This window comes from Ranitomeya variabilis, chromosome 3, assembly GCF_051348905.1.
Source record: "Ranitomeya variabilis isolate aRanVar5 chromosome 3, aRanVar5.hap1, whole genome shotgun sequence".
Classification (NCBI taxonomy): Eukaryota; Metazoa; Chordata; class Amphibia; order Anura; family Dendrobatidae; genus Ranitomeya; species Ranitomeya variabilis.
In genome coordinates, this window is record NC_135234.1 from 470,978,907 (window position 1) to 471,006,510 (window position 27,604).

Genomic DNA, 27,604 nt, shown 5'->3' on the forward strand with positions numbered 1-27,604 from the left:
ATAATCGTCTTTTATAAGACCTGATCAGGCCGGCACAGGTCTCTGGAGTTATCCTGGCCCACTCCTCCATGCAGATCTTCTCCAAGTTATCTAGGTTCTTTGGGTGTCTCATGTGGACTTTAATCTTGAGCTCCTTCCACAAGTTTTCAATTGGGTTAAGGTCAGGAGACTGACTAGGCCACTGCAACACCTTGATTTTTTGCCTCTTGAACCAGGCCTTGGTTTTCTTGGCTGTGTGCTTTGGGTCGTTGTCTTGTTGGAAGATGAAATGACGACCCATCTTAAGATCCTTGATGGAGGAGCGGAGGTTCTTGGCCAAAATCTCCAGGTAGGCCGTGCTATCCATCTTCCCATGGATGCGAACCAGATGGCCAGGCCCCTTGGCTGAGAAACAGCCCCACAGCATGATGCTGCCACCACCATGCTTGACTGTAGGGATGGTATTCTTGGGGTCGTATGCAGTGCCATCCAGTCTCCAAACGTCACGTGTGTGGTTGGCACCAAAGATCTCGATCTTGGTCTCATCAGACCAGAAAACCTTGAACCAGTCAGTCTCAGAGTCCTCCAAGTGATCATGAGCAAACTGTAGACGAGCCTTGACATGACGCTTTGAAAGTAAAGGTACCTTACGGGCTCGTCTGGAACGGAGACCATTGCGGTGGAGTACGCTACTTATGGTATTGACTGAAACCAATGTCCCCACTGCCATGAGATCTTCCCGGAGCTCCTTCCTTGTTGTCCTTGGGTTAGCCTTGACTCTTCGGACAAGCCTGGCCTCGGCACGGGAGGAAACTTTCAAAGGCTGTCCAGGCCGTGGAAGGCTAACAGTAGTTCCATAAGCCTTCCACTTCCGGATGATGCTCCCAACAGTGGAGACAGGTAGGCCGAACTCCTTGGAAAGGGTTTTGTACCCCTTGCCAGCCTTGTGACCCTCCACGATCTTGTCTCTGATGGCCTTGGAATGCTCCTTTTTCTTTCACATGTTGACCATGTATGAGTGCTGTTCACAAGTTTGGGGAGGGTCTTAAATAGTCAGAAAAGGCTGAAAAAAGAGATAATTAATCCAAACATGTGAAGCTCATTGTTCTTTGTGCCTGAACTACTTCTTAATACTTTAGGGGAGCCAAACAGAATTCTGGTGGGTTGAGGGGTTGAATAATAAATGACCCTCTGAAAATACTTTTCACAATTTAAAAAAAACAACAACAAAGAAATAACATTCTTTTTTGCTGCAGTGCATTTCACACTTCCAGGCTGATCTACAGTCCAAATGTCACAATGCCAAGTTAATTCCAAATGTGTAAACCTGCTAAATCTGCAGGGGGTTGAATACTACTTGTAGGCACTGTATATTGGACTTGTCATGTATCACCAGGTACGGACTGGGGCTGAAATTCAGTCCTGGCATTTGAAATCACACAGGCCCATGTTGACCCCGTCCCCATGAATCAGATGGGATATATTACCAATATTACCCTGGATGGAGGAAAGTAAGATTTACTACAAGACCAATATGTCTAATGATACCCATGGCCTGCTGGGGTAAGTGACGGAGTCAGCAACTTTGTGCACCATCATAACTCTTAACAGTATGGGTATCTTGAGAACGCCGATGCTGTTAACATCGTAGCAGACAAGGCAGCCCATGACCAGACAGGCCCTTCTGGCATTTGCCAGATGGCCAGTCCAGCCCTGTGTATCACTTATTTCACACCGTCATTGTGAATTTCATGAAATCTTATCATGCATTGGATCATAATATGCTTTTATTTTCTCATATTTTGGATATGTATGGGGGATACACAGCTCTGGCAAAAGTTAAGAGACCACTGCACAGTTTTATAAAAAATCAGCTTCTCTACATGTCTGACAGCCATTCCATCCCAGTGTCAGTTGAATTCCAACCAGAGTACACCTCATTATACTTAATGTGCTTCTGATTAGGTGATCACCTGAACCACATCTTATTTCATGAAGGAAAGTATAAAAAAACACTGCTGTAGTGTTCACAATCCTATTGCAATAGGACAAGCTGGATGGCAAAACAAGTGCTAGTAATATCCCAAAAGTAATAGGAATGAAAAGATAACTTTTAAGCATGCTAAAGGAGTTGAAAAGAAAAGTCTTGAGTGAAGAAAAAAAGGGCTCAATTCTGACTTTACTAGCAGAGGGATACAGTGAGCATCATGTTGCCTCCATCCTTAAAATTTCTAAGACAGCAGTCCATTACAACAAGGTCAAGCAGCAGACATTGGGGACAATAAACCTACAGACCGGCAGAGGGCAAAAATGACTCTCCACTGACCGGGATGACCGTCATCTTATTCAAATGTCACTCGGCAACCACAAGATGACATCAAGTGACCTACAGAAGGAATGGCAAATGGCAGCTGGGGTGAAGTGCACGGCAAGAACAGTTCATAATAGGCTCCTAGAGGCAGGGCTCAAGTCATGTAAAGCTATAAAAAAGCCTTTCATCAGTGAGAAGCAAAGGAGAGCCAGGCTGAAGTTTGCCAAAGACCATAAGGATTGGACTATAGAGGACTGGAGTAAGGTAATCTTCTCTAACATAGTTAGCGAAGCCGAAAAAAAGACATTTGTCCATCCAGTTCAGCCTATATTCCATCAGAATAAATCCCCAGATCTACATCCTTCTAAAGAACCTAATAACTGTAAGATACAATATTGTTACGCTCCAGGAAGCCATCCAGGCCTCTCTTGAACCCCTCGACTGAGTTCGCCATCACTACCTCCTCAGGCAAGGAATTCCAGATTCTCACTGCCCTAACAGTAAAGAATCCTCTTCTATGTTGGTGGAAAAACCTTCCCTCCTCCAGACCCAGAGAATGCCCCCTTGTGATCGTCACATTCCTTGGTATAAACAGATCCTCGGAGAGATATTTGTATTGTCCCCTTATATTGTACTTATACATGGTTATTAGATCTCCCCTTATTCGTCTTTTTTCTAGACTAAATAATCCTAATTTTGCTAATCTCTCTGGGTATTGTAGTTCCCCCCATCGCTTTTATTAATTTTTTTGCTCTCCTTTGTACTCGGTCTAGTTCCATTATATCCGTCCTGAGCACCGGTGCCCAAAACTGTACACAGTACTCCATATGCGGTCTAACCAGGAATTTGTACAGAGGCAGTATAATGCTCTCATCATGTGTATCCAAACCTCTTTTAATGCACCCCATGATCCTCTTTGCCTTGGCAGCCGCTGCCTGGCACTGGCTGCTCCAGGTAAGTTTGTCATTAACTTGGATCCCCAAGTCATTTTCTATGTCAGATTTACGGAGTGGTTTCCCGTTCAGGTGTGTAATGGTGATATTGATTCCTTCTTCCCATGTGTATAACCTTACATTTATCATTGTTAAACCGCATCTGCCACTTTTCGGCCCAAGTTCCAACTTATCCAGATCCATCTGTAGCAGAATACTATCTTCTCTTGTATTGACTGCTTTACATAGTTTTGTATCATCTGCAAATATCAATATTTTACTGTGTAAACATTCTACCAGATCAATAATAAACATGTTGAAGAGAATAGGTCCTAAAACCGAGCCCTGTGGTACCCTACTGGTCACAGCAACCCAGTTAGAGAATATACCATTTATAACCAACCTCTGCTTTCTATCACTAAGCCAGTTACTTACCCATGTACACACATTTTCCCCAGACCCAGCATTCTCATTTTGTGTACCAACCTCTTGTGTGGCATGGTATCAAACGATTTGGAAAAATCAAGATATACCAGGTTGTGATGGTGTGATATGCTATGTGGGTGTAATTGGGATTGTTCACTCTTCGCTGGCTCTGTTGTGTGGTACCAGAGAAGGACCTCGTGACAACTGGTGGCAGCGGTGGGATCAACAGAGCGTAACGTAATGGAGAACCACCCACAGAGTGAGTACAGAAGTTGGACTGTATCCAGTTTACAGAAGAAAGCCAGAGACTTGGGCCTGAACTACCAGGGACTGACTAAAGAGTCCTTAATTGACCTACTGGTGGGTGCCAGCCCGGCCACCTCCTCCCATATGTCTGAAGGACGAGCACTGGAGATGAGGACCCCCACCCCAAAAAGCCAGTAGGTGGTGTACGAAGAAGAGATGGCGATTCTGGGCCCAGGTGTCTCTCAGGAGTACAAGGAGGAGGCTGCCCGCTGGGCACAGTGGAGACAAGAAGCAATGGAGCTTGAAAGAGGGAGTAACGCAATGTGGAATGTAAACCCAACGATCCGGGAGCCTGTACGGATCATCCGGAAAGAGTTTAAGCCATTTGATGAGGCTTCTGGAGATGTGGAGAGGTTCTTCAAGGACTTTGAGCAGCAGCGTGCTGTGATGGAGGTGCCCCACTCTGGCTGGATACGTTTATTAGTGGGACTCCTGAACGGTAGCCTGGCGGAGGCTTACCGAACCATTGACTCACAGCGTAATTGGGATTATAACAATGTAAAGCAGACTATTCTGGATTACCACGCTATCACCCCAGACTCATATAGGGCCAAGTTTCGAGACCTCCCATGCACTACGGGGGGATCGTTTAGGATGTATGCACATAAGATGTCCCAGGCATGTCGGAGATGGCTGGAAACAGAAAACGCCTTTACTATGGAAGATGTTATACAGACGTTCCTTATAGAACAATTTCTTGCTAAGTGCCCTGCAGAGGTATGGGAATGGGTTCGGGAGCGCACGCCGTGCACTGTGGATAGAGCTGGAGCCCTGGCAGATGAAGCCCTTACTATCTGACCACAATGGAGGAGGCTTCTGGACAATGAACCACGGTCTGCTCCTGCTCCCCGTCCCCCTCTGATTATATCTGCCGTTCCACCTAGTCACAAGTCGATGGCAATCACACCTCACAATCCTGGGCCCCGACAGTTCCGACCACGACCTGGGGGTATCACAGAGAGATGTTATGGGTGTGGGCAACCTGGACATTTGCAGTCTGGCTGTCCCTCAAGGATTCGGAGGGAGCCCCACCTCATCTAGTACATCTTGTGCACGCCATCCCACCTGAGGAAAAGCTACCACCATACTACCACCCACCATAGATACCCCTCCTCAAGCGTAGACTCAGGCCTTTGTCCATCAGAAATACAGAGCAACGGCATTGCCACCTGCAGGATGTCTTGATGGATACAAAGTGTCGGGATTTAGAGACATGGGGGAATTCCTGACTATCGCTGACCACCATGTGGTTCGACCCGAGGCCATTCACCAGGGCCCGGGAATTCCCATTGTCCTGGCACGGGGTGTCCGAAAATATATACAGCAAGCGTTGGTGCATTTGGATTATGGTTTTGGAGAAAAACTGTGTTGGATTGGAGTTATGGGAGGACTTCCTGCAGATATCCTCCTTGGAAATGACATTGGGGAGTTACAAAGTCATTTTGTGGGAGCAGAAGGTCCGTGAGCCTCTCACTCTTCTGAAAGAACAATCGGAGGGAGATATCGCAGACACCGGAACGCCCATCATTCCCTATGTTCTAGAGTTCAGAGACTGTCTCGCCCAGCTAGCTACCTTGGCTAATGAACATCAGCGAATGGCCCAATCCAGTCAAAAAGCCTGGTATGACCATAAAGCCGGGACCCGGGAATTTATGGACAAGTGCTCATGATTATTGCAACCCCTGCCACTTTACAAGGAACTATAAACTATTGAGCAATGTGGACTAAAGTGAGCAGGCCAGAGGTCTGTGTAGACCTCATAGCGTGCTCACTTATTATGAGGGGGGAGAGGTTGTGATGGTGTGATATGCTATGTGGGTATAATTTTTCTGTATATTTCTATTTTACTTGTTTTCATGGTGTTCTCTTGTAGGATGAGTTGTTTGATGAATGGCTGTTGCTGTCATCTGATATCAGCCCCCACAGTATTGTTTGCTAATATGCTAATGACATGTTGACCTAGCTTGTTGAAACAATGAGCCCCTGTGACCTTCCCCCTCCTGACCTGTGAATGAGGAGAGGGACTTGTAAATATCAGGGAGGTGAGACACAGATCAGTCCTGTGTGGAACTATGATGTGTGTACACAGCATCTCAGAGAAAAAGAAGAGTATATGGACTATGCTATCCTCTGTCTGCTGGATTGTTGTACTTTTATCCTGTTACTGAACTGCATTCGTGTTCTGGACAATTTTATCCTTTGTGTGGTGGATCGTATATAGACCTTTCGTATTTTTGCCTAAATAAAGGTTTTGGGATTGTTCACTCTTAACTGGCTCTGTTGATTGTGTGGTACCGGAGAAGGACCTCGTGACACACGTCCAATGAGTCACCTTGGTCCAGTCTATAGCTTACCTCGGCATAAAAACTGATTAGATTGGTTTGACAGGAGCGATTCCTCATGAACCCATAGTCAGGGCCGTATTTGCCACTAGGCACTGGAGGGCATGTGCCTAGGGTGCCAGGCTGCAGTGGGCGGCACCAAGGTAGGGAAGAACATTTTTTTATTTAACCTCCCCTGCCCTCCATTAGACAACCCATGAAATCTGTTGTTTTTCCAGTGGGGGGGACGCACCTCCATATTCATTTCGATGGAGGGAGCTCACTGACCTAGGAAGTACTGGTGACAGGGGAGTTTGGTGCTATATACTGGTGACAGGGGAGGCTGGTGCTATATACTGGTGACAGGGGAGGCTGGAGCTATATACTGGTGATGGGAGGCTGGTGCTATATATTGGTGACAGAAGAGGCTGGTGCTATACACTGGTGACAGGGGAGGCTGGAGCTGCTGTAAACTGGTGAACGGGGAGGCTGGAGCTGCTATATACTGGTGAACAGGGGAGGCTGGAGCTACTATATACTGGTGAACAGGGGAGGCTGGTTCTGCTATATACTGGTGAACAGGGGATTCTGGTGCTATGCAGGCTGGGGATTTGGGGGAGGTTGACACTTTAGAATGGGGATTATGGGACATATTCCTATAGAATAGTTTTTATTGGCTCCATAAAGTAAAATCTACTTTATTTAATATTCAAATGAGGGTGTTTCGCAGCACTCTCATATTTGTATACTAAAGCCTGTCTTTATTGTCAGCGCTCAGTTAGTAAAAGTGAGTGCTATCTAAAATCAGCTTGCAAGCCTGTGCTTACTCACCAAGGCTGGTTTCACACTTGTGTTTTTTTCAAGTCAGGCAAAATCAGGTTTTTCAGCCAAATCCTGATCCTATCAGGATCCAGTTTTTTTTGTCCATTCACTTTAATGGTGTCAGGAAGCAACCTAAAGTAACTGGATTCTACCTGACACCATTAAAGTGAATGGTCAAAAACTGGATCCTGAAAGGATCAGGATGTCGCTGAAAAAACGGATTTTGCCTGATTTGGAAAAAAAATGCAAGTGTGAAACTAGCGACACTGGATGAGTGCAGCAGCACGCTCCAAGTGTCAGCGTGGGTGCACACAATGTGGCTGCAGGCTCGCTCTGACACCTGCTACCTGTCTGCTCTTGGCTTCCCTTTGAACACCTTCAGTAAAGAGGAGGGGTGAAAGAGCAGATAGCATGTCTCTATATCACTAGGCCTCTCCTCACTGAAGCAATGGTTAGGTCACCTATTTTAATCTCTTGATGACTTTGAAAAGCTGTAGGTGTTAAAAAAACACTCAAAAGACTGAACCTGTGCACAGCAAGTGCAGACGTTAATTCTTTTAGTGTTCAATTAGCGCATTTTAAAGCGTTTTACAGAGTAGATCTGCCTTAAATAGATGTCGTGTGCACATACTCAGTGTGTGACGTCAGTAAGGGGTGCGACCACGAAAAGTGCCTAGGGCAGCATGAAGGCCAAATATGGCCCTGCGCATGCTGATATGGAGTTAAAGTTATTCTCACTGAGATAATCCAGAATAACATCCCTCAGAAAACCTTCAAATATTTTACCAACAATAGACGTTAGATTTACTGGCCTATAATTTCCATATTCACTTTTAGAGCCTTTTTTGAATATTGCCACATTTGCTATGCACCAGTCCTGTGGAACAGACCACGTCGCTATAGCCCTAAATATAAGAAATAATGGCTTGTCGATTACATTACTTAGTTCTCTTAGTACTCGTAGGTGTATGCCATCCGGACCCAGAGATTTATCTTTTTTAATCTTATTTAGCCGGTTTCCCACCTCTTCTTGGGTTAGATTGGTGACCCTTAATATAGGGTTTTCTTTGTCTCTCGACATTTCACCTAGCATTTTATTGTCCATCGTGAATACCGTGGAGGTGGTGATTAATATATTAGCTTTTTCCTTGTCATCTACAACCATTCTTTCCTCACAATTTTTTAAGGGTCCTACATTTTCACTTTTGATTCTTTTACTAGTGATATAGTTGAACAGTTTGGGATTAGTTTTACTCTCCTTAGCAATGTGCTTCTCTGTTTCCTTTTTCGCAGCTTTAATCAGTTTTTCATATAAAGTATTTTTCTCCCTATAGTTTTTTAGAGCTTCAACGGTGCCATCCTGCTTTAGTAGTCTAAATGCGTTCTTTTTACTGTTACTTGCCCCTCTTACTTCTTTGTTTAGCTACATTGGGTTTTTCCTATTTCTTGTCCTTTTATTCACATAAGGTATAAACTGCTTACAGTGCCTATTTAGAACGTTCTTAAACATTTCCCATTTATTATCTGTATTCTTATTTCTGAGGACATTGTCCCAGTCAACCAGATTAAGGGCATCTCTAAGTTGGTCAAACTTTGCCTTCCTAAAGTTTAGTGTTTTTTTGACTCCCTGACAAGTCCCCTTAGTGAAACACAAGTGAAACTGTACAATATTGTGGTCGATATTTCCAAGATGGCCAACGACATGCAGATTTGTTATTCTGTCAGGTATATTAGATAGTACTAGGTCTAAAAGAGCTGCTCCTCTGGTTGGATTCTGCACCAATTGTGAAAGATATAATTTTTCTTGGTTATTAGCAGAAACCTGTTGCCTTTATAGGATTTGCAGGTCTCTGTTTCCCAGTTAATATCCAGTAGTTAAAGTCCCCCATAAGAAGGACCTCATTATGGGTTGCAGCTTCATCTATCTGCCTTAGTAGTAGACTTTCCATGATTTCTGTTATATTTGAGAGTTTGTAACAGACCCCAATGAGAATTTTGTTACTATTTATCCCTCCATGTATTTCGACACATATAGACTCGACATCCTCATTCCCTTCGCTAATATCCTCCCTTAAAGTGGACTTTAGACAAGACTTTACATAAAGACAAACCCCTCCTCCTATCCAAATTTTATGATCCTTTCTAAACAGACTGCAGCCCTGTAAGTTAACTGCCCAGTCATAGCTTTCATCTAACCATGCCTCGGTTATTCCCACTATGTGTCACGGGGGAACTGGGTAGACTAAGGCTGGTTACCCGGGCCCCTGCAATATCCCTCAGGCTAGGGAAACCCTGTCTGTCCCTTTCCCAGATGTTACACTAAAGGTGTGCATGTCTGGGCCGCCAGGCCTGACCCGGACTCCTGTTTCAGCCCTAAGCTGAAACCACCACCCGCCACCCAGTGAAGAGACCACACACCAATCCCCACAGAAAGCACAGACAGGGAAAACTGAAAAAACGCACCACGCCGCAGACACACAGGAATACACTATAATGTGCACAGGGCAAAACAAATACAAATAGGAAGGAGGAATATGACAAAGGATTATACACCACCAGATACGATATTCCTACAACGAGACCACCACTCCAGACCGGATTCACCAGGCATAAAGCTCAAGCTATAATCGGTGACGCCCAAAGTCCAGCGCGACTATTTAAAGGCCATGGGCGTGACCCAGCCTCCAACCTGAATACCAGCTAGATTAACCCCGAGCAAGCTGGATAAAATCTAGCTGACGCCACTGAGCGTGTAGTGGACGTAAGTGGAATTACTGCTGTCTGTCGGACGCCCTAGTGTGAACAGCGTCCGACATGACAGTACCCCGCCTTCTACGAGGGACCCCAGGGCCCTCACGACTTATAGGACCCGGCTTGTCCGGATGGCGGCGGTGAAACATACTGACCAGCCGGTCCGCATGTATGTCCGAGGCTGGTACCCAGGACCTCTCTTCCGGACCATAACCACGCCAGTGTACCAGGTACTGTAATGTGCGGCGCACTACACGAGAGTCAACCACCTTGGAGACTTCAAACTCCAAATTGCCATCCACCAAGACTGGAGGTGGCATAGGCGCCGTGTCCACAGAACCCACCACCTTTTTTAATAAAGATCTGTGGAGCACGTTGTGTATTTTATATACCGTAGGGAGCGTCAAATGGTAGGCTACCGGGTTAATGATGGCGGCAACCCTAAATGGACCAATAAACCTTGGACCCAATTTCAAGGATGGAATCTTGAGTTTTATGTTTTTTGTGGACAACCACACCCAGTCACCCACACTCAGGTCCGGACCTGTCACACGTTTACTGTCAGCCACTCGTTTGTACCTTGCACCTACGTTTAGCAAGCGCAGTTTCACTCTCCTCCAAACGGATGACAGTTCTGCTCCTAACTGGTCCTCCTCCGGGACACCAGTAGAGCCCCCCTGACGCAGACTACAAAACTGAGGATGGAGCCCATAAACAAAAGAACGGGGACTCCCCAGACGATTCCTGATGGTGATTATAGCAAACTCAGCCAAAGGAAGGAACGTCAACCACTCCTGATTGTCAGAAACAAAACAGCGTAAGTACTGCTCCAAATTCTGGTTCATACGCTCGGTCTGACCATTTGACTGAGGATGAAACGCAGAAGAATGCGACAACTTGATCCCCAGCCGTGAGCAAAAAGCTTTCCAAAATTTTGCCACAAACTGAGTACCCCTATCAGACACGATATCAGACGGGACCCCGTGAAGTCTGACCACCTCCTGCACAAATACCTGAGCCAGAGTCTTAGCGTTAGGCAACGAAGGCAAGGACACAAAGTGCGACATCTTTGAGAACCGATCAACAACCACCAGAATGACCGTGTTCCCAGCAGAGGAGGGCAAATCTGTGATAAAATCCATGGAAATCTCCGTCCATGGCCTACTGGGTACCCCGAGAGGATGTAGTGTGCCAGCAGGATGACAGCGGGACGTCTTAGCCCTAGCGCATGTGGTACATGCTGATATGTACGAGACCACGTCCTGTCGGATTTTGGGCCACCAAAACTGATGTGACACCAACTCCAAGGTACCCCTAACCCCTGGATGGCCAGCCAGGACAGCATCATGATGCTCACCCAACACCTTTAGGCGAAGATGGAGCGGTACAAACGATTTGTTAATGGGAAGCTCTGGTGGTACCTCCACCTGAGCCTCGGCAATCTCAGCCTCAACCTCGGTCGTGAGAGCCGAGACCACTACACCCTTTTGGAGGAGGGGTACCGGATCTTCCCGAGGTTCTCCCCCCGGAAAACACCTGGACAAAGCATCCGCCTTAGTGTTCTTAGACCCAGGTCGGTACGTAACATACGTAACAAAAAGGTTGAAGCGCGTGAAAAACAATGCCCAGCGAGCCTGCCTGGGGGACAGACGCTTGGCTGACTCCAAATACAGCAGATTTTTATGGTCAGTGATAACTGTAACCTGATGGACCAACCCCTCCAAAAAGTGTCGCCATTCCTCAAAAGCCAACTTGATAGCCAGCAACTCCCTGTTGCCGATATCGTAATTACGTTCGGCAGATGACAGCTTCTTGGAAAAGTAGGCGCAAGGATGAGCCTTGTGACAGCACCGCCCCCACTCCAACCTCAGACGCATCAACTTCCACGGTAAATGGTTTTGATACGTCCGGTTGCACCAGAATGGGGGCCGAAGTAAAACTGTTCTTCAGAAATTCAAATGCGCACACAGCAGCCTCAGGCCAGGCAGAGAAATTGGTACCCTTTTTCATCATGTCAGTAAGCGGTTTAGCAATGGTAGAAAAATCTTTGATAAGCTTTCTATAATAGTTGGAAAACCCAAGGAACAGCTGGAGTGCTTTTAGGTTATCAGGCCGTTCCCAATGCAGCACCGCTTGCACCTTAGCGGCGTCCATTTTATACCCTGAAGCAGACACAATATAACCCAAGAAAGGCAACTCCTGAACCGAAAATACATATTTCTCAAGTTTTGCATAGAGCTTATTTTCCCTGAGAAGCTGTAACACCTGCCTCACATGCTCTAAATGAGTATCACGGCCGCATGAATAAATGAGAATATCATTTAGGTACACAATAACGAATTTCCCCAGAACATGCGAGAATACATCATTTATGAAATGTTGAAAAACTGCAGGCGCGTTTGTCAACCCAAATGGCTATCACCAAATTTTCAAAATGACCCTCAGGAGTATTAAAAGCCGTCTTCCACTCATCACCTTGACGGACTCTTATGAGGTTGTAAGCCCGCCTGAGGTCAAGCTTGGAAAACCACTTAGCACCAGCCACCTGGTTGAACAAATCAGGTATCAGTGGCATAGGGTATGGATCACGAACCGTAATCTGGTTTAAGTCCCTGAAATCCAGACACGGGCGTAGTCCGCCATCTTTCTTTTTAACCCCTTCATGACCTTGACGTTTTTTGCAATTCTGACCAGTGTCCCTTTATGAGGTAATAACTCAGGAACGCTTCAACGGATCCTAGCGATTCTGAGAATGTTTTTTCGTGACATATTGGGCTTCATGTTAGTGGTAAATTTAGGTCGATAATTTCTGAGTTTATTTGTGAAAAAAACGGAAATTTGGCAAAAATTTTGAAAATTTCGCAATTTTCACATTTTGAATTTTTATTCTGTTAAACTAGAGAGTTATGTGACACAAAATAGTTAATAAATAACATTTCCCACATGTCTACTTTACATCAGCACAATTTTGGAAACAAATTTTTTTTTGCTAGGAAGTTATAAGGGTTAAAATTTGACCAGTGATTTCTCATTTTTACAACAAAATTTACAAAACCATTTTTTTTAGGGACCACCTCACATTTGAAGTCAGTTTGAGGGTTCTATATGGCTGAAAATACCCAAAAGTGACACCATTCTAAAAACTGCACCCCTCAAGGTGCTCAAAACCACATTCAAGAAGTTTATTAACCCTTCAGGTGTTTCACAGCAGCAGAAGAAACATGGAAGTAAAAAATGAACATTTAACTTTTTAGTCACAAAAATGATCTTTTAGCAACAATTTTTTTATTTTCCCAAGGGTAAAAGGAGAAACTGGACCACGGACGTTGTTGTCCAATTTGTCCTGAGTACGCTGATACCTCATATGTGGGGGTAAACCACTGTTTGGGCGCACGGCAGGGCTCGGAAGGGAAGGAGCGCCATTTGACTTTTTGAATGAAAAATTATCTCCATCGTTAGCGGACACCATGTCGCGTTTGGAAAGCCCCTGTGTGCCTAAACATTGGAGCTCCTCCACAAGTGACCCCATTTTGGAAACTAGACCCCCCAAGGAACTCATCTAGAGGCATAGTGAGCACTTTAAACCCCCAGGTGCTTCACAAATTGATCCGCAAGAATGAAAAAGTACTTTTTTTTCACACAAAATTTCTTTTAGCCTCAATTCTTTCATTTTCACATGGGCAACAGGATAAAATGGATCCTAAAATTAGTTGGGCAATTTCTCCTGAGTATGCCGATACCTCATATGTGGGGGTAAACCACTGTTTGGGTGCACGGCAAGGCTCGGAAGGGGAGGCGTGCCATTTGACTTTTTGAATGGAAAATTAGCTCCAATCGTTAGCGGACACCATGTCGCGTTTGGAGAGCCCCTGTGTGCCTAAACATTGGAGCTCCCCTACAAGTGACCCCATTTTGGAAACTAGACCCCCCCAAGGAACTTATCTAGATGCATAGTGAGCACTTATAACCCCCAGGTGCTTCACAGAAGTTTATAACGCAGAGCCATGAAAATAAAAAAATAATTTTTCTTTCCTCAAAAATGATTTTTAGCCCAGAATTTTTTATTTTCCCAAGGGTAATAGGAGAAATTGGACCCCAAATGTTGTTGTCCAGTTTGTTCTGAGTACGATGATACCCCAGATGTGGGGTAAACCACTGTTTGGGCGCACGGCAGGGCTCGGAAGGGAAGGCACGCCATTTGGCTTTTTGAATGGAAAATTAGCTCCAATCATTAGCGGACACCATGTCGCGTTTGGAGAGCCCCTGTGTGCCTAAACATTGGAGCTCCCGCACAAGTGACCCCATTTTGGAAACTAGACCTCCCAAGGAACTAATCTAGATGTGGGGTGAGCACTTTGAACCCCCAAGTGCTTCACAGAAGTTTATAACGCAGAGCCATGAAAATAAAAAATAATTTTTCTTTTCTCAAAAATGATTTTTTAGCCCACAATTTTTTATTTTCCCAAGGGTAACAGGAAAAATTGGACCCCAAAAGTTGTTGTCCAGTTTCTTCTGAGTACGCTGATACCCCATATGTGGGGGTAAACCACTGTTTTGGCACACGTCGGGGTTCGGAAGGAAAGTAGTGACGTTTTGAAATGCAGACTTTGATGGAATGCTCTGCGGGCGTCACGTTGCGTTTGCAGAGCCCCTGATGTGCCTAAACAGTAGGAACTCCCCACAATTGACTCCATTTTGGAAACTAGACCCCCAAGGGAACTTATCTAGATGTGTAGTGAGCACTTTGAACCCCCAAGTGCTTCACAGAAGTTTATAACGCAGAGCCGTGAAAATAAAAAATGTGTTTCCTTTCCTCAAAAATATTTTTTTAGCCCAGAATTTTTTATTTTTGCAAGAGTAACAGGAGAAATTGGACCCCGAAAGTTGTTGTCCAGTTTCTCCTGAGTACGCTGATACCCCATATGTGGGGGTAAACCACTGTTTGGGCACATGCCGGGGCTCGGAAGGGAAGTATTGACGTTTTGGAATGCAGACTTTGATGGAATGGTCTGCGGGCATCATGTTACGTTTGCAGAGCCCCTGATATGCCTAAACAGTAGAAACCCCCCACAAGTGACCCCATTTTGGAAACTAGACCCCCCAAGGAACTTATCTAGATGTGTGGTGAGCACGTTCAACCCCCAAGTGCTTCACAGAAGTTTACAACGCAGAGCCGTGAAAATAAAAAATCATTTTTCTTTCCTCAAAAAAGATGTTTTAGCAAGCAATTTTTTATTTTCACAAGGGTAACAGGAGAATTTGGACCCCAAAATTTGTTGCCCAGTTTGTTGTGAATACGCTGATACCCCATATGTGGGGGTAAACCACTGTTTGGGCACACGTCAGGGCTCGGAAGGGAAGTAGTGACATTTGAAATGCAGACTTTGATGGAATGGTCTGCGGGCGTCACATTGCATTTGCAGAGCCCCTGATGTGCCTAAACAGTAGAAACACCCCACAAGTGACCCCATTTTGGAAACTAGACCCCCGAAGGAACTTATCTAGATGTGTGGTGAGCACTTTCAACCCCCAAGTGCTTCACAGAAGTTTATAACGCAGAGCCGTGAAAATAAAAAATAATTGTTCTTTCCTCAAAAATTATGTTTTAGCAAGTAATTTTTTATTTTTGCAAGGGTAACAGGAGAAATTGGACCCCAACAGTTGTTGGCCAGTTTGTCCTGAGTACGCTGGTACCCCAAATGTGGGGGTAAACCACTGTTTGGGCGCACGTCGGGGCTTGGAAGGGCGGGAGCACCATTTGACTTTTTGAACGCAAGATTGGCTGGAATCAATGGTGGCGCCATGTTGCGTTTGGAGACCCCTGATGTGCCTAAACAGTGGAAACCCCTCAATTCTAACTTCAACACTAACCCCAACACACCCCTAATCCTAATCCCAACTGTAGCCATAACCCTAATCACAACCCTAACCCCAACACACCCCTAACCACAACCCTAACCGCAACACAGCCGTAACCCTAATTCCAACCCTAATCCTAACCCTAATCCCAACCGTAACCCTAATCCCAACCCTAACCACAACTGTAACCCCAACACACCCCTAACCCTATCCGTAACCCTAACCACAAGCCTAATCTTAACCCCATTTCAAACCCTAGCCCTAATTCCAACCCTAACTCTAATTCCAACCCTAACCCTAAGGCTATGTGCCCACGTTGCGGATTCGTGTGAGATCTTTCCGCACGATTTTTGAAAAATCTGCAGGTAAAAGGCACTGCGTTTTACCTGCGGATTTACTGCAGATTTCTAGTGTTTTTTTGTGCGGATTTCACCTGCGGATTCCTATTGAGGAACAGGTGTAAAACGCTGCGGAATCCGCACAAAGAATTGACATGCTGCAGAAAATACAATGCAGCGTTTCTGCATGGAATTTTCCGCACCATGGGCACAGCGGATTTGGTTTTCCTTAGGTGTACATGGTACTTTAAACCTGATGGAAAACTGCTTCGAATTCGCAGCGGCCAATCCGCTGCGGATCCGCGGCCAATCCGCTGCGGATCCGTGGCCAATCCGCTGCCAATTCGCGGCCAATCCGCTGCCGATCCGCTGCGGATCCGCTGCCAATCCGCTGCGGATCCGCGGCCAATCCGCTGCCGATCCACTGCGGATCCGCGGCCGATCCGCTCTGTGTGCACATGCCATAACCCTACCCCTAACCCTAACCCTACCCGTAACCCTAACCCTACCCCTAACCCTACCCCTAGTTCTAACCCTAGTTCTAACCCTAACCCTAGTGGAAAAAGAAAAAAAAAATTTTTCTTTATTTTATTATTGTCCCTACCTATGGGGGTGATAAAGGGGGGGGGTTTATTTATTATTTTTTTATTTTGATCGCTGTGTTAGAACCTACCACAGCGATCAAAATGTACCTGTAATGAATCAGCCAGCCGGCAGATTCGGCGGGCGCACTGAGCATGCGCCCGCCATTTTGGAAGATGGCGGCGCCCAGCGAGGAGACGGACCGACACCGGGAGCCTCGGTAAGTATAAGGGGGGGGAGATCGGGGCACGGGGGGGGCGTCGGAGCACCGGGGGGTGACATAGGAGCAGGGGGGAGCGGGCAGGAGGACGGGGGAGCGGAGCACAGGACGGAGGGGACCGGACCCCATAACGGAGCACTGGGGGGGCAATCGGTGGGGTGGGGGGGGGGGTCACTTCAGGTTTTCCAGCCATGGCCGATGGTATTGCAGCATCGGCCATGGCTGGATTGTAATATTTCACCAGTTTTTTAGGTGAAATATTACAAATCGCTCTGATTGGCAGTTTCACTTTCAACAGCCAATCAGAGCGATCGTAGCCACGGGGGGTGAAGCCACCCCCCCTGGGCTGAAGTACCACTCCCCCTCTCCCTGCAGATCGGGTAAAATAGGAGTTAACCCCTTCACCCGATCTGCAGGGACGCGATCATTCCATGACGCCACGGCGTCATGGGTCGGGAAGGGGTTAATGAAGAACTCCGCTGCCACCGGCGAGGACGAAGGCTGATGTGCCCTTTGCTCAGACTCTCAGCAATGTAATCTTTTAAAGCTTTCCTCTCAGGACCAGAGATGTTGAACATCCTAGCTTTCGGCAATTTAGCCCCTGGTTTAAACCTAATAGTACAGTCATAGGGGCGATGTGGTGGCAATTCTGAGCAACCCTTCTCTGAGAACACATCCGCGAAATCCAGCGGTGACTCAGGAATGCTTGGAGTCACAGCGGACACACATGTGGCCAGGCAATTCTCCTGGCAAAATCCGCTCCACTGAATTATGTCCTGAGTTTTCCAGTCAATCACCGGGTTGTGCATAGATAACCATGGAAAACCCAGAACCATTTGTGCAGGAAGATTACGGAGCACCCTACATGTAACCTGCTCAGAATGTAGGACCCCAATGTGGAGTTTAACCTCAGCCACAAACTCAGTAATCTCCCCCTGTGGGAGAGGGGTAGCATTGATGGTGACCACCCGGATAGGATGAGGCAATTTTTCAACCGTGAACCCGGCCGTGCGCGCAAACTCCTCATCAATGAGATTAGTAGCCGAACCACTATCCACAAAGACAGTGATTGGCAGCTCTCTGCCAGCAACTATAACTCTGGCAGGGAGCCTACATTGAGATACCACCATGGAGGATATGCATAAGCTCAGATTGGCCTCCTCCACACCCTATGAGCTTAGTAGATTTCCGCCGTTGTGCTTTTTTTTTTTAGAAAACAGAGGACAAGCATTTACATAATGCCCCAAAAACAGAGTCCCTGCTTCCTGAGCGACGGGGCTTGCTGACGTGACACCCCTGCGATTTGCATAGGCTCCGTGGGCTCACCTGCAGCAACCTCACATGCACCTACGCCCTCCCCCATAGGCGGCGTCTCTAGCGCCCCCTGACACAAACGGCGATCAATGCGGACAACAAGACTCATGGCAGACTCTAGAGAAGCAGGGGTCTCATACATCAGAAGGGCTTGTTTAACCCTTGTCGAAACCCCACATACAAACTGACTCCACAGCGCCGGGTCATTCCATTGTGTGTCCACCTCCCAGCGGCGAAATTCAGAACAGTAATCCTCCGCCATTCGCTCCCCCTGGCAGAGAGCACGTATTTTAGATTCTGCTAGAGCCAATCTGTCAGGATCATCATAAATATGTCCAAGAGCAGAAAAAAAATCTCTCCACTGAGTTAAATGCAGCTGAATCAGAAGGTAATGAAAACGCCCATGCTTGGGGGTCTCCGTTCAGTAATGACAAAACCAAGCCCACACACTGAGCCTCATTACTCATTACCTGAGGAAAGCGGGCGCATACGAAAATACAATTTGCAAGCTTCACGGAAAACAACAAATTTACTGCGTTCCCCAGCAAACCTCTCAGGTAAAGGGATTTTTGGCTCTGCAACTCTACCTGCAGTTTCCACTTGCACATTAGATACCACAAGACCCTGTTGCTGAACTGCCCCCTTCAATTCAGTGACCTGTAAGAACAGCGCCCTCAACTGGCAGTTTATGGAAGTCATGGGATCCATGACATGCAAATATATATATATATATATTATTTTTTTTTAGGCCGATTATAATGTCACGGGGGAACTGGGTAGACTAAGGCTGGTTACCCGGGCCCCTGCAATATCCCTCAGGCTAGGGAAACCCTGTCTGTCCCTTTCCCAGAAGTTACACTAAAGGTGTGCATGTCTGGGCCGCCAGGCCTGACCCGGACTCCTGTTTCAGCCCTAAGCTGAAACCACCACCCGCCACCCAGTGAAGAGACCACACACCAATCCCCACAGAAAGCACAGACAGGGAAAACTGAAAAAACGCACCACGCCGCAGACACACAGGAATACACTATAACGTGCACAGGGCAAAACAAATACAAATAGGAAGGAGGAATATGACAAAGGATTATATACCACCAGATACGATATTCCTACGAGACCACCACTCCAGACCGGAATCACCAGGCATAAAGCTCAAGCTATAATCGGTGACGCCCAAAGTCCAGCGTGACTATTTAAAGGCCGTGGGCGTGACCCAGCCTCCAACCTGATTACCAGCTAGATTAACCCCGAGCAAGCTGGATAAAATCTAGCCGACGCCACTGAGCGTGTAGTGGACATAAGTGGAATTACTGCTGTCTGTCGGACGCCCTAGTGTGAACAGCGTCCGACATGACACTATGTCATAGGTACCTGTAGATATTTCTCCTTCTAGTTCTTCCATTTTGTCAGGCTTCTGGTGTTTGCGAGCATGCAGTTTAAGGGATTTTGTGTGGTTCCAATCTCCTCCCTGTCAATTGTTTTAGATTTTTTTTTACCTCCCTTCTGAGTATGTTATCTTGGATCTTCTTTGCCGCACCTCATATCCTTCATCAGCATATTTTCTGGCTTCATGTTCGAATCCAATGTTTTTCTTCCCATCCCCTCTTCTTCTAGTTTAATTATGAGTCTAATTTCAGCTTTTCCCATGCCTGGTCGTGTAATGGTTAGACTAAGACTTGGAGAGGCGTACAAGACACAGTGACTTGCACCCACTGTGAAATTTGGTGGAGGATCGGTGATGATCTGGGGATGCTTCAGCAAGGCTGGAATTGGGAAGGTTAATCTTTGCAAAGGACATATGAATCAAGCCGCATACAAGGTTATCCTGGAAAAACAGTTGATTCCTTCTGCTCAGGCAATGTTCCCCAACTCTGAGGACTGTTTTTTTCCAGCAGGACAATGCACAATGCCACACAGCTAGGTCAATCAAGGTGTGTATGAAGGACCACCACATCAAATCCCTGTCATGGCCAGCCCAATCTCCAGACCTGAACCCCATTGAAAACCTCTAGAACGTAATCAAGAGGAAGATGGATAGTCACAAGCCATCAAAGAAAAACTGCTTGCATTTTTGTACCAGGAGTGGCATAAGGTCACCCAAAAGCAGTGCGAAAGACTGGTGGAAAGCATGCCAAGACGCATGAAAGCTGTGATTAAAAATCATGGTCATTCCACAAGATATTGATTTCTGAACTCTTCCTGATTTAAAACATTAGTATTGTTGTTTCTAAAAGATTATAAACTTGTTTGGTTTTTTTTTGCATTATTTGAGGTCTGCAAGTACTGCTTTTTTTGTTATTTTGACCATTTCTCATACAAAATTTAGTGCTTGGAAATTCAAAAACATGTTGTCAGTAGTTTATAGAATAAAAGAGCAATTTACATTTTACTCAAAAATATACCTATAAAGAGAAAAATCAAACTGAAAATTTTGCAGTGGTCTCAATTTTTACCAGAGCTGTATATGGATACTGTGCATTATACCGCGTGAGTAATGTGGGGGTGGTTTTAACTTTCAATATCTCACATTATTTCTATCTTGTTTGCGCCGATTTGTTTAGATACACATAACCTATTCTACACTGCCATTGTATATCTCCTAAATTTTTATTCCGTCTTGGATTACAAACAAAACATTTTTTTATTTTTTCATCTATTATGCCACTTTATCTGTCAGCCTGTTTACTGTCATTATATGTGATGGTTGCTTAATTATACACAGTCATCTCTTGCACACGGATGTTTATGTTGCATACCTTTGATCTATACCACTGGGCATTGTTGTGCTCTTTGTCCCTCCCTGTTCAGCTCCACTTCCCCTCCCCCCTTCTTGGAGATCTCCCTCTAATGTATCTAGATACAGCCGTATATATGGTTGCTTCCTCTGGACTCCTTGAAAATGGCTGCCGATGTAAGCATGCGCTTTATCGTCCTTTTTGCGCCACCTAGTCATTAATAAGTGACGCACTCTTGTATTTGACGTTATTGGGCCTTTGGCCCAACATGCGTGCGCCGCTGTGATGACAGTGGAGCGTAGCACTATAATGACAGGAGCGACAATGCTCTTGCGCTGCTTTTAATTGGGCACCTGTGGACACCCTACATATGCACCAGATAGGATTTAACCAGTTGACAACTCCCCTTGAGAAAGCTGTATGCGAAACACGCATCAAGGCAGGGCTGGCAGAGCCCCACCAAATCTCCCTTCCTCCCCTCATTATGGGCAAGAACTTCAACCTATAAACCAGCCTTTTGTCTCACTCTATGTCTATTGGACTTCTACTATATATGGTGACTGGGTGTATAGGTTTTGTATTTCCTATACATTGCTTGATATTTTGTATTGGCTTGATGGATCTCATATTGTTTACTGTTTAACTATTTTTAATGAACCTTTTCTAATGTTTTTTTTAAACCTTACTGGTGGTTTATGGTTACTCAAATTTCTTTTGCATTATGTGGCTCAGCAGGAAATGTATTTTGGATTGGATTTGTTTCTCCTTTGGCAAGAAGGATGTTTGTTTCCGGGAGTCCAGTAGAACACCGAAGGTTTTTTCAGTGGAAGGGACCAAGTCTGACTTTTGATGGTTCACCAGACATCTTAGGGACATCAAAATCTGAATTGTTTTCTGTAGATGTTCTCTGAGCAGCAGTACAGACTGAGCCATGAGTAGGAAGGCTTCGAGATCAGGGATGATGCAGATATTCGGTTTTCTGATGAAAACTACAACCTCCGCTATGATCTTTGTAAACTTTCAAGGTGCTAACGGTATTCTGAACGGCTGAACATTGAGCTGAAAGTGTATTTGTCTCCCTTGGGTAACCGCAAAACTTAAGAATTTCTGGTAGGCTGAATGGATGGGGACATGATAATACAAGTCCTGTAAATCGATGGTTGCCATGATGTAGTTCTGCCCGATCAGGAGGACAGTAAACTTTATGGACTCCATCTTGAACTTTTTGTAAACAATGTATTTGTACACAGGTTTTAGGTTAATGATTATTGTATAGACGCCACGTTTTTTTTTTTTTTACCAGGAAAAGCAGAGAGTAATGACCCCTGCTTTTTTCTGCTTCTGGAACTGGAGAGATTACTCCTGAAGAGAGTAAACCTTGCAGACTGGACATTTAATTGTTTGGCAATTTTGGAGAAGAAAGGTGAGTTATTCTCAACTTTTGTGGAGGGTGGGAAGTGAACTCCATCTTCACTCCTTCCACGACAGACCTTAGGATTAGTGATGAGCGAATATACTCGTTACTCGAGATTTCCCGATCATGCTCGGGTGTCCTCCGAGTATTTTTTAGTGCTCGGAAATTTAGTTTTTATTGCCGCAGCTGAATGATTTTCATCTGTTAGCCAGCGTACGTACATGTGGGGGTTGCCTGGTTGCTAGGGAATCCCCACATGTACTTATGTTGGCTAACAGATGTAAATCATTCAGCTGCGGCAATAAAAACTAAATTTCCGATCACAAAAAAATACTCGGAGGACACCCGAGCGTGCTCGGAAAATCTCGAGTAACGAGTATATTCGTTCATCACTACTTAGGATCCATGGACTTGAACAAATCGTGTGCCACTGAGGGAGGAGTTCTAAAAAGCAACCCTCTACTCTTCTGGCATCATTGCTTGTTCTGTCGCTGTTTCTGGGAGAAAAATATTTCTGCCAGTTCTCCTTTGAGGTAACTCCATTGGCCTGACTTCCCCTTCCCTTTGTATTGAGATCATTGTTCTTGGGGATGCCAAAAGTATCTCTTCCTGAAGTTCTTCAGTTTAGGCAAATATTTCTTCCTATCTGAGGCCTTTTCCAATAAATCACCCAGAGCTAATCCAAACATGTATTGTCCCCTTAAGGGAGTGAAACAGTGCATGCCCTGGGGAAAGATACATAATCTGCAGTCACACAGAGAGACAGCAGACTTATCAGTTTTGATCGGACAACTCCTTTAAATAAAGCTGCTCCTCCTTAGTCATCGTATGTGTGCACCCCAGGAATAGTGGTTTTCTCTGGGAGGATGAAAGCTTCTTAGCACATATTGCACATTTACAGCTTGCCATTTCAGTTTTACTCTTTGTTGCAGGATCCCTGTCCCTCTGGAGAAGAGGGTAGGAGAAATAAGACTAAGATATACATATAACATACACCGAGAGGAACTCACCAATGCCAGAAAACTTACTGGGACTGGATAATTGTCGGGTTCTGCAGCCGCGGAGCGGGAAGAACGTAAGCCCTCCATGATTTCTAAGGACGTGTCCTACCTAAGGGTGGGTGTAGGTTAGGGCGACGCTGTACAGAAGTGGTGTCTGACGTCACTTCCAGCAATCGTGCGCGAATTACACATGAAGTCCAGAGTGGAAAGCAACTGGAAGCGACGTTATATGGAAGAGCCCGGTGTCACCTCCAGCCATGCGCACCGGCACACAGGAGAGGGGAAGGAGTGAGGCTGGGGAGCTCGGGGAGGCCCCCAGCCCAAGATCATTCAACTTTACCTGAAAGTGCAGAAAAGTCCTGAGGAGACAGGAACAGCATGGAGAGGAAAGGCACAGCAATTGTTTTCCGCTGTCTGGCTCTCATTCACATAAAAAACCATCTCTGCTGGCGGCCACAGAGCACGGCAGGATGACCTCTTCATCCCAATAGGGACAGAAAAAAAAAAAACACTGGAAAGATGTTGTGGGGGCCATTTGACTTCTTTGTGTTTTCTGTCCCTATTATGGTGGGGTGACATCCTCCTGTGATGCTGCAGGGTTATTGGAGAAATAACGCATGGTACCCATCGGCTTATACATTCTGCATATTAAGTAGACCAATAAAAAATGTAAAGAGGCCAATTCATTTCCAATAAATTATAAATTATCAGGTCGCAGCACACTGAAATCATCTTTAATACCATGACTTGATTTGAACTTTACAGGGAAAAAACGTAATATACAGTAAGACGTCTCTTCTTCTGCAGGACACATAAAAGAACCCGTGGTACAGTTGACCTCCTACTGTGGAATGTTTTGAGCAATCATGGTTTCATCTGGTGGGAGAGAAGTGGTACAAAGCAAAATGACATCCATAATGAACTCTGCCAATAATCACCTCCACCATAGTTGCTTATACCGACAAAAATCATTTTTTTCCCTAAAACATGTCTAAACCCATAGTGTACGAGCATTGTTTAGATACCCCCCCTCACAGCATATGCAAAATATATTCAGTGCAAATACCTTTAAAAATGCAAAAAGCTTCATTTGAATAAGTTCAAAATAATGATTCATACGAGGTCCATCTTCATTACAAATGCCTAACATTGTCCCTGCACCCTCCTCATTCCAAGTCATAACCACCGACTTCTTCCTTCACAAATGTCGGATTACTGTTTTCATTACATCACATGGACGCTTCTCAGCTCTCCTCCATGGAGATCTTATTGTGAGAAGTAACAGCAGCTATTCCCGGCTCAATGCTTTTATCTCAAGTTCGTTTATTAGGGTTGGACATGTGGCCGTCAATGCTGCTGTTAACATGCAGGCTGGTAGCACAATGGGTATGGACAATATGCCCATTGGCGTTTCTGACGAACATTGGTTCTTGGAATGGCTTCCGGCACAAATGGCAAAATTTCTTCTCAGAAAGAATTACTGGCTTCTGACTCATATTCAGCTGAAAAAAAAAATTAAGAATTAAATTTTGTATTAACCCTCAAAATTGTGATAATCATTTAAACGGAATACTTAGGGCCTGATTCATCAAGGCTTTCACGCCAGAATTCTACCATAAAAGCTCTAAAAAGTCACAAAATTTAGATATTGTGCCTAAATTTTGTGACGTTCGGTGTCTTCACGCCAGTTTCTCTCAGCTTTGCCGAAACAGGCTGAGCTTGGGTGGGATGGGGACATGACACCACAGTCCATCTAATTCATAACAGGCTGTGGGGTTGCCGAAGCCAGAAATCTCACACCAGTACCTGACTGGAGTGAGAATTCTGGCATAGCACACCATTTGACAGATGCTCCAGATTCATGAAAAGGAATGCACCTTTTCATGAATCAGGAGCATCTGACTCCATCACGTCACCTCATCAAGACTTGATTTAATTGGGCCCTTAGTTTAAAATAAAGTCATCTGAATGTAATCCCCCAAAAAATATTTTATACCTTTTCTTTCTTATAAATGTTATTCTCTGCCCTCGCAAGTCCTAGTGCCATTTGGGACATCCTTAATGCATGAACGTGCTCCCTCATGGCTCCAGCTAGAAACGGAGAAAGAAGCTGCACAGACCAGCTTTCTGGTAATAGCCGCAAAACACTGCAAGCATCAAACTCTGTAGGGTGACTATTCAACAAGTCCACAGCAGCCACAGTCAGTGAATTGTCAGGGGTTGACTGTGTGAGGTAGGAAGAAAGAAGGAGCTGGAAGAGTCTCTTACGATAAGAGGCATCTCTACCTAGGGAGTTCCATATACAATAGTTCTCAGCAGCAGCAAACTCTTTCAAATGATGAACTAAAATATTTAAAGCTTGATCATGTTCCTCCAGCTTCCCGTGTAATATTGCCCGCTCCATGTGCAGATCTGTGCCTTTGAGTTTATCTGAAGGGTGAAAAGATAAAAAAATTAAATTAATGTGTAAGTAGAAGTTTAGGTTGACTGCACACAATAAATTATGTCCCAAAGTACATCTTTTAACAATAGGGAAAGAAGCCTCTGCACCACTTAGGTTTGGAAGAAGAAAGGATTGGGCATATTAAAATTTCATATGTCTCATACTGTTTTAGGGTACTGTCTCACATTGGCACTTTTGTCGCTACGACGGTACGATCCGTGACGTTCCAGCGATATCCATACGATATCGCTGTGTCTGACACGCAGCAGCGATCAGGGACCCTGCTGAGAATCGTACATCGTAGCAGATCGTTTGGAACTTTCTTTAGTCGCTGGATCTCCCGCTGTCATCGTTGGATCGGTGTGTGTGACACAGATCCAACGATGCGTTCGCTTGTAACCAGGGTAAACATCGGGTTACTAAGCGCAGGGCCGCGCTTAGTAACCCGATGTTTACCCTGGTTACCATCGTAAAAGTAAAAAAAAAACAAAAAAAAACGTACATACTCACATTTCGGTGTCCGTCAGGTCCCTCGCAGTCTGCTTCCCGCTCTGACTGACTGCCAGTCGGAAAGTAAGAGCAGAGCACAGCGGTGAAGTCACCGCTGTGCTCTGCTTTCACTTTACGGCGGCACTCAGTCAGAGCGGGAAGCAGACGGCTAGGGACCTGACGGACACCGAAATGTGAGTATGTACGGTTTGTTTTATTTTACTTTTACGATGGTAACCTTACTCTAAACAGATGACAAAAGACATTCAGGCTGCTCTTGTACACTGCAGAATGTGTGATCTATACAATCTTTATAAGGTGTAAAGATAAAAAGTATTTTTTACTAATTCAATTAAAAAGAGTACATACATATAAAAATAGTGTGATGACAAACTATGACCAGAATGTGGCACAACAACAGAGGAATAGTACTATGTAACTATGTACATATAATATGAATGGCAAAAATATGTATAAGATAGCTCAGGAGATTAGAATGTGGCTGAGGATTTCCATATCTAGTCAAGTAATACATTGTACATATTTGTCTGAATAGGGAAACACCGCACACTGATATCCCAAGGTATGTATAATAATATAAACAGTATCAGCAATTAAACAACAGTCCTGCAAGGGACATAATTACCTTAGTGTTGCGGAGCCACCACCCCAATGCACGTTTCGGCTAAAGTGCCCTCTGTCATGATGATTGACAGCCGGCTTCACCCAATTAGGCAGTGGAGAGCTTTCTGTTAATCAGCATGACCCCAGTAGTCCCGTCCTGTCAACAGGAAGAGAAACTCCTGCTCTGTTGACAGGGAGTAGCTGAATCTCTGGCAGGAGCGGTCGATATCCGGCGCAGACAGGTAGCTGCCTTTGTTAGTAACTACATGCCTTTCTTTTTTAAAAGTCCAGGATATCCCCTTTAACCCTACTGTACAGTTTTGGTGTATTTGACCAGAAAAAAGTTTGTGAAGCTACATATTGTTATGAGGATTGCAAATCGTGGTTAGTTGACTTTGTTTATGGATAGGTGTGGTCATCATGAGTGTTTTTTTTAAGTTCTTTGTATGAAATAATGATTGTTACATATGTACTGTTTGGGTCCAGATGACCAGATAGTGTTAAACAGATCTCCTGCCATATTTTCAGCTACATAAACGCTTTATAGTACCATTGTGGATTATCTATTGCATCTACTATTGTTTATTGATTTCTCCAGTCCCTGCACTCGATACATTTTCAAGTTACTGTAGATGGATGGGATTTGAGTACAGATCTGTGTAGGTCTGTTTGTATTATATAAGCTATTAGTCTTGCTAAACTAGTTAGTGTTTTCTGGGATTTTATTATTATTATTA

General features: G+C 45.1%; 2 protein-coding genes across 3 annotated transcripts in view; one reads left to right on the plus strand and one right to left on the minus strand.

Moving 5' to 3' along the window:
* GPR45 (G protein-coupled receptor 45) overlaps nt 1-27,604 on the plus strand; it is a 141,299-nt gene that overhangs the window by 91,909 nt on the left and 21,786 nt on the right. The window lies entirely within an intron of this gene.
* TGFBRAP1 (transforming growth factor beta receptor associated protein 1) overlaps nt 23,998-27,604 on the minus strand; it is a 71,711-nt gene continuing 68,104 nt past the window's right edge. For both annotated transcript variants that reach the window (XM_077296662.1, XM_077296663.1), the window contains exons 11-12: nt 25,308-25,741; nt 23,998-24,813 (exon numbers count right to left, since the gene is read on the minus strand). In XM_077296662.1, coding sequence (XP_077152777.1) covers nt 24,625-24,813; nt 25,308-25,741 — 623 coding nt within the window. In that variant the 3' untranslated portion in view covers nt 23,998-24,624. The remainder of the gene's footprint in view (nt 24,814-25,307; nt 25,742-27,604) is intronic.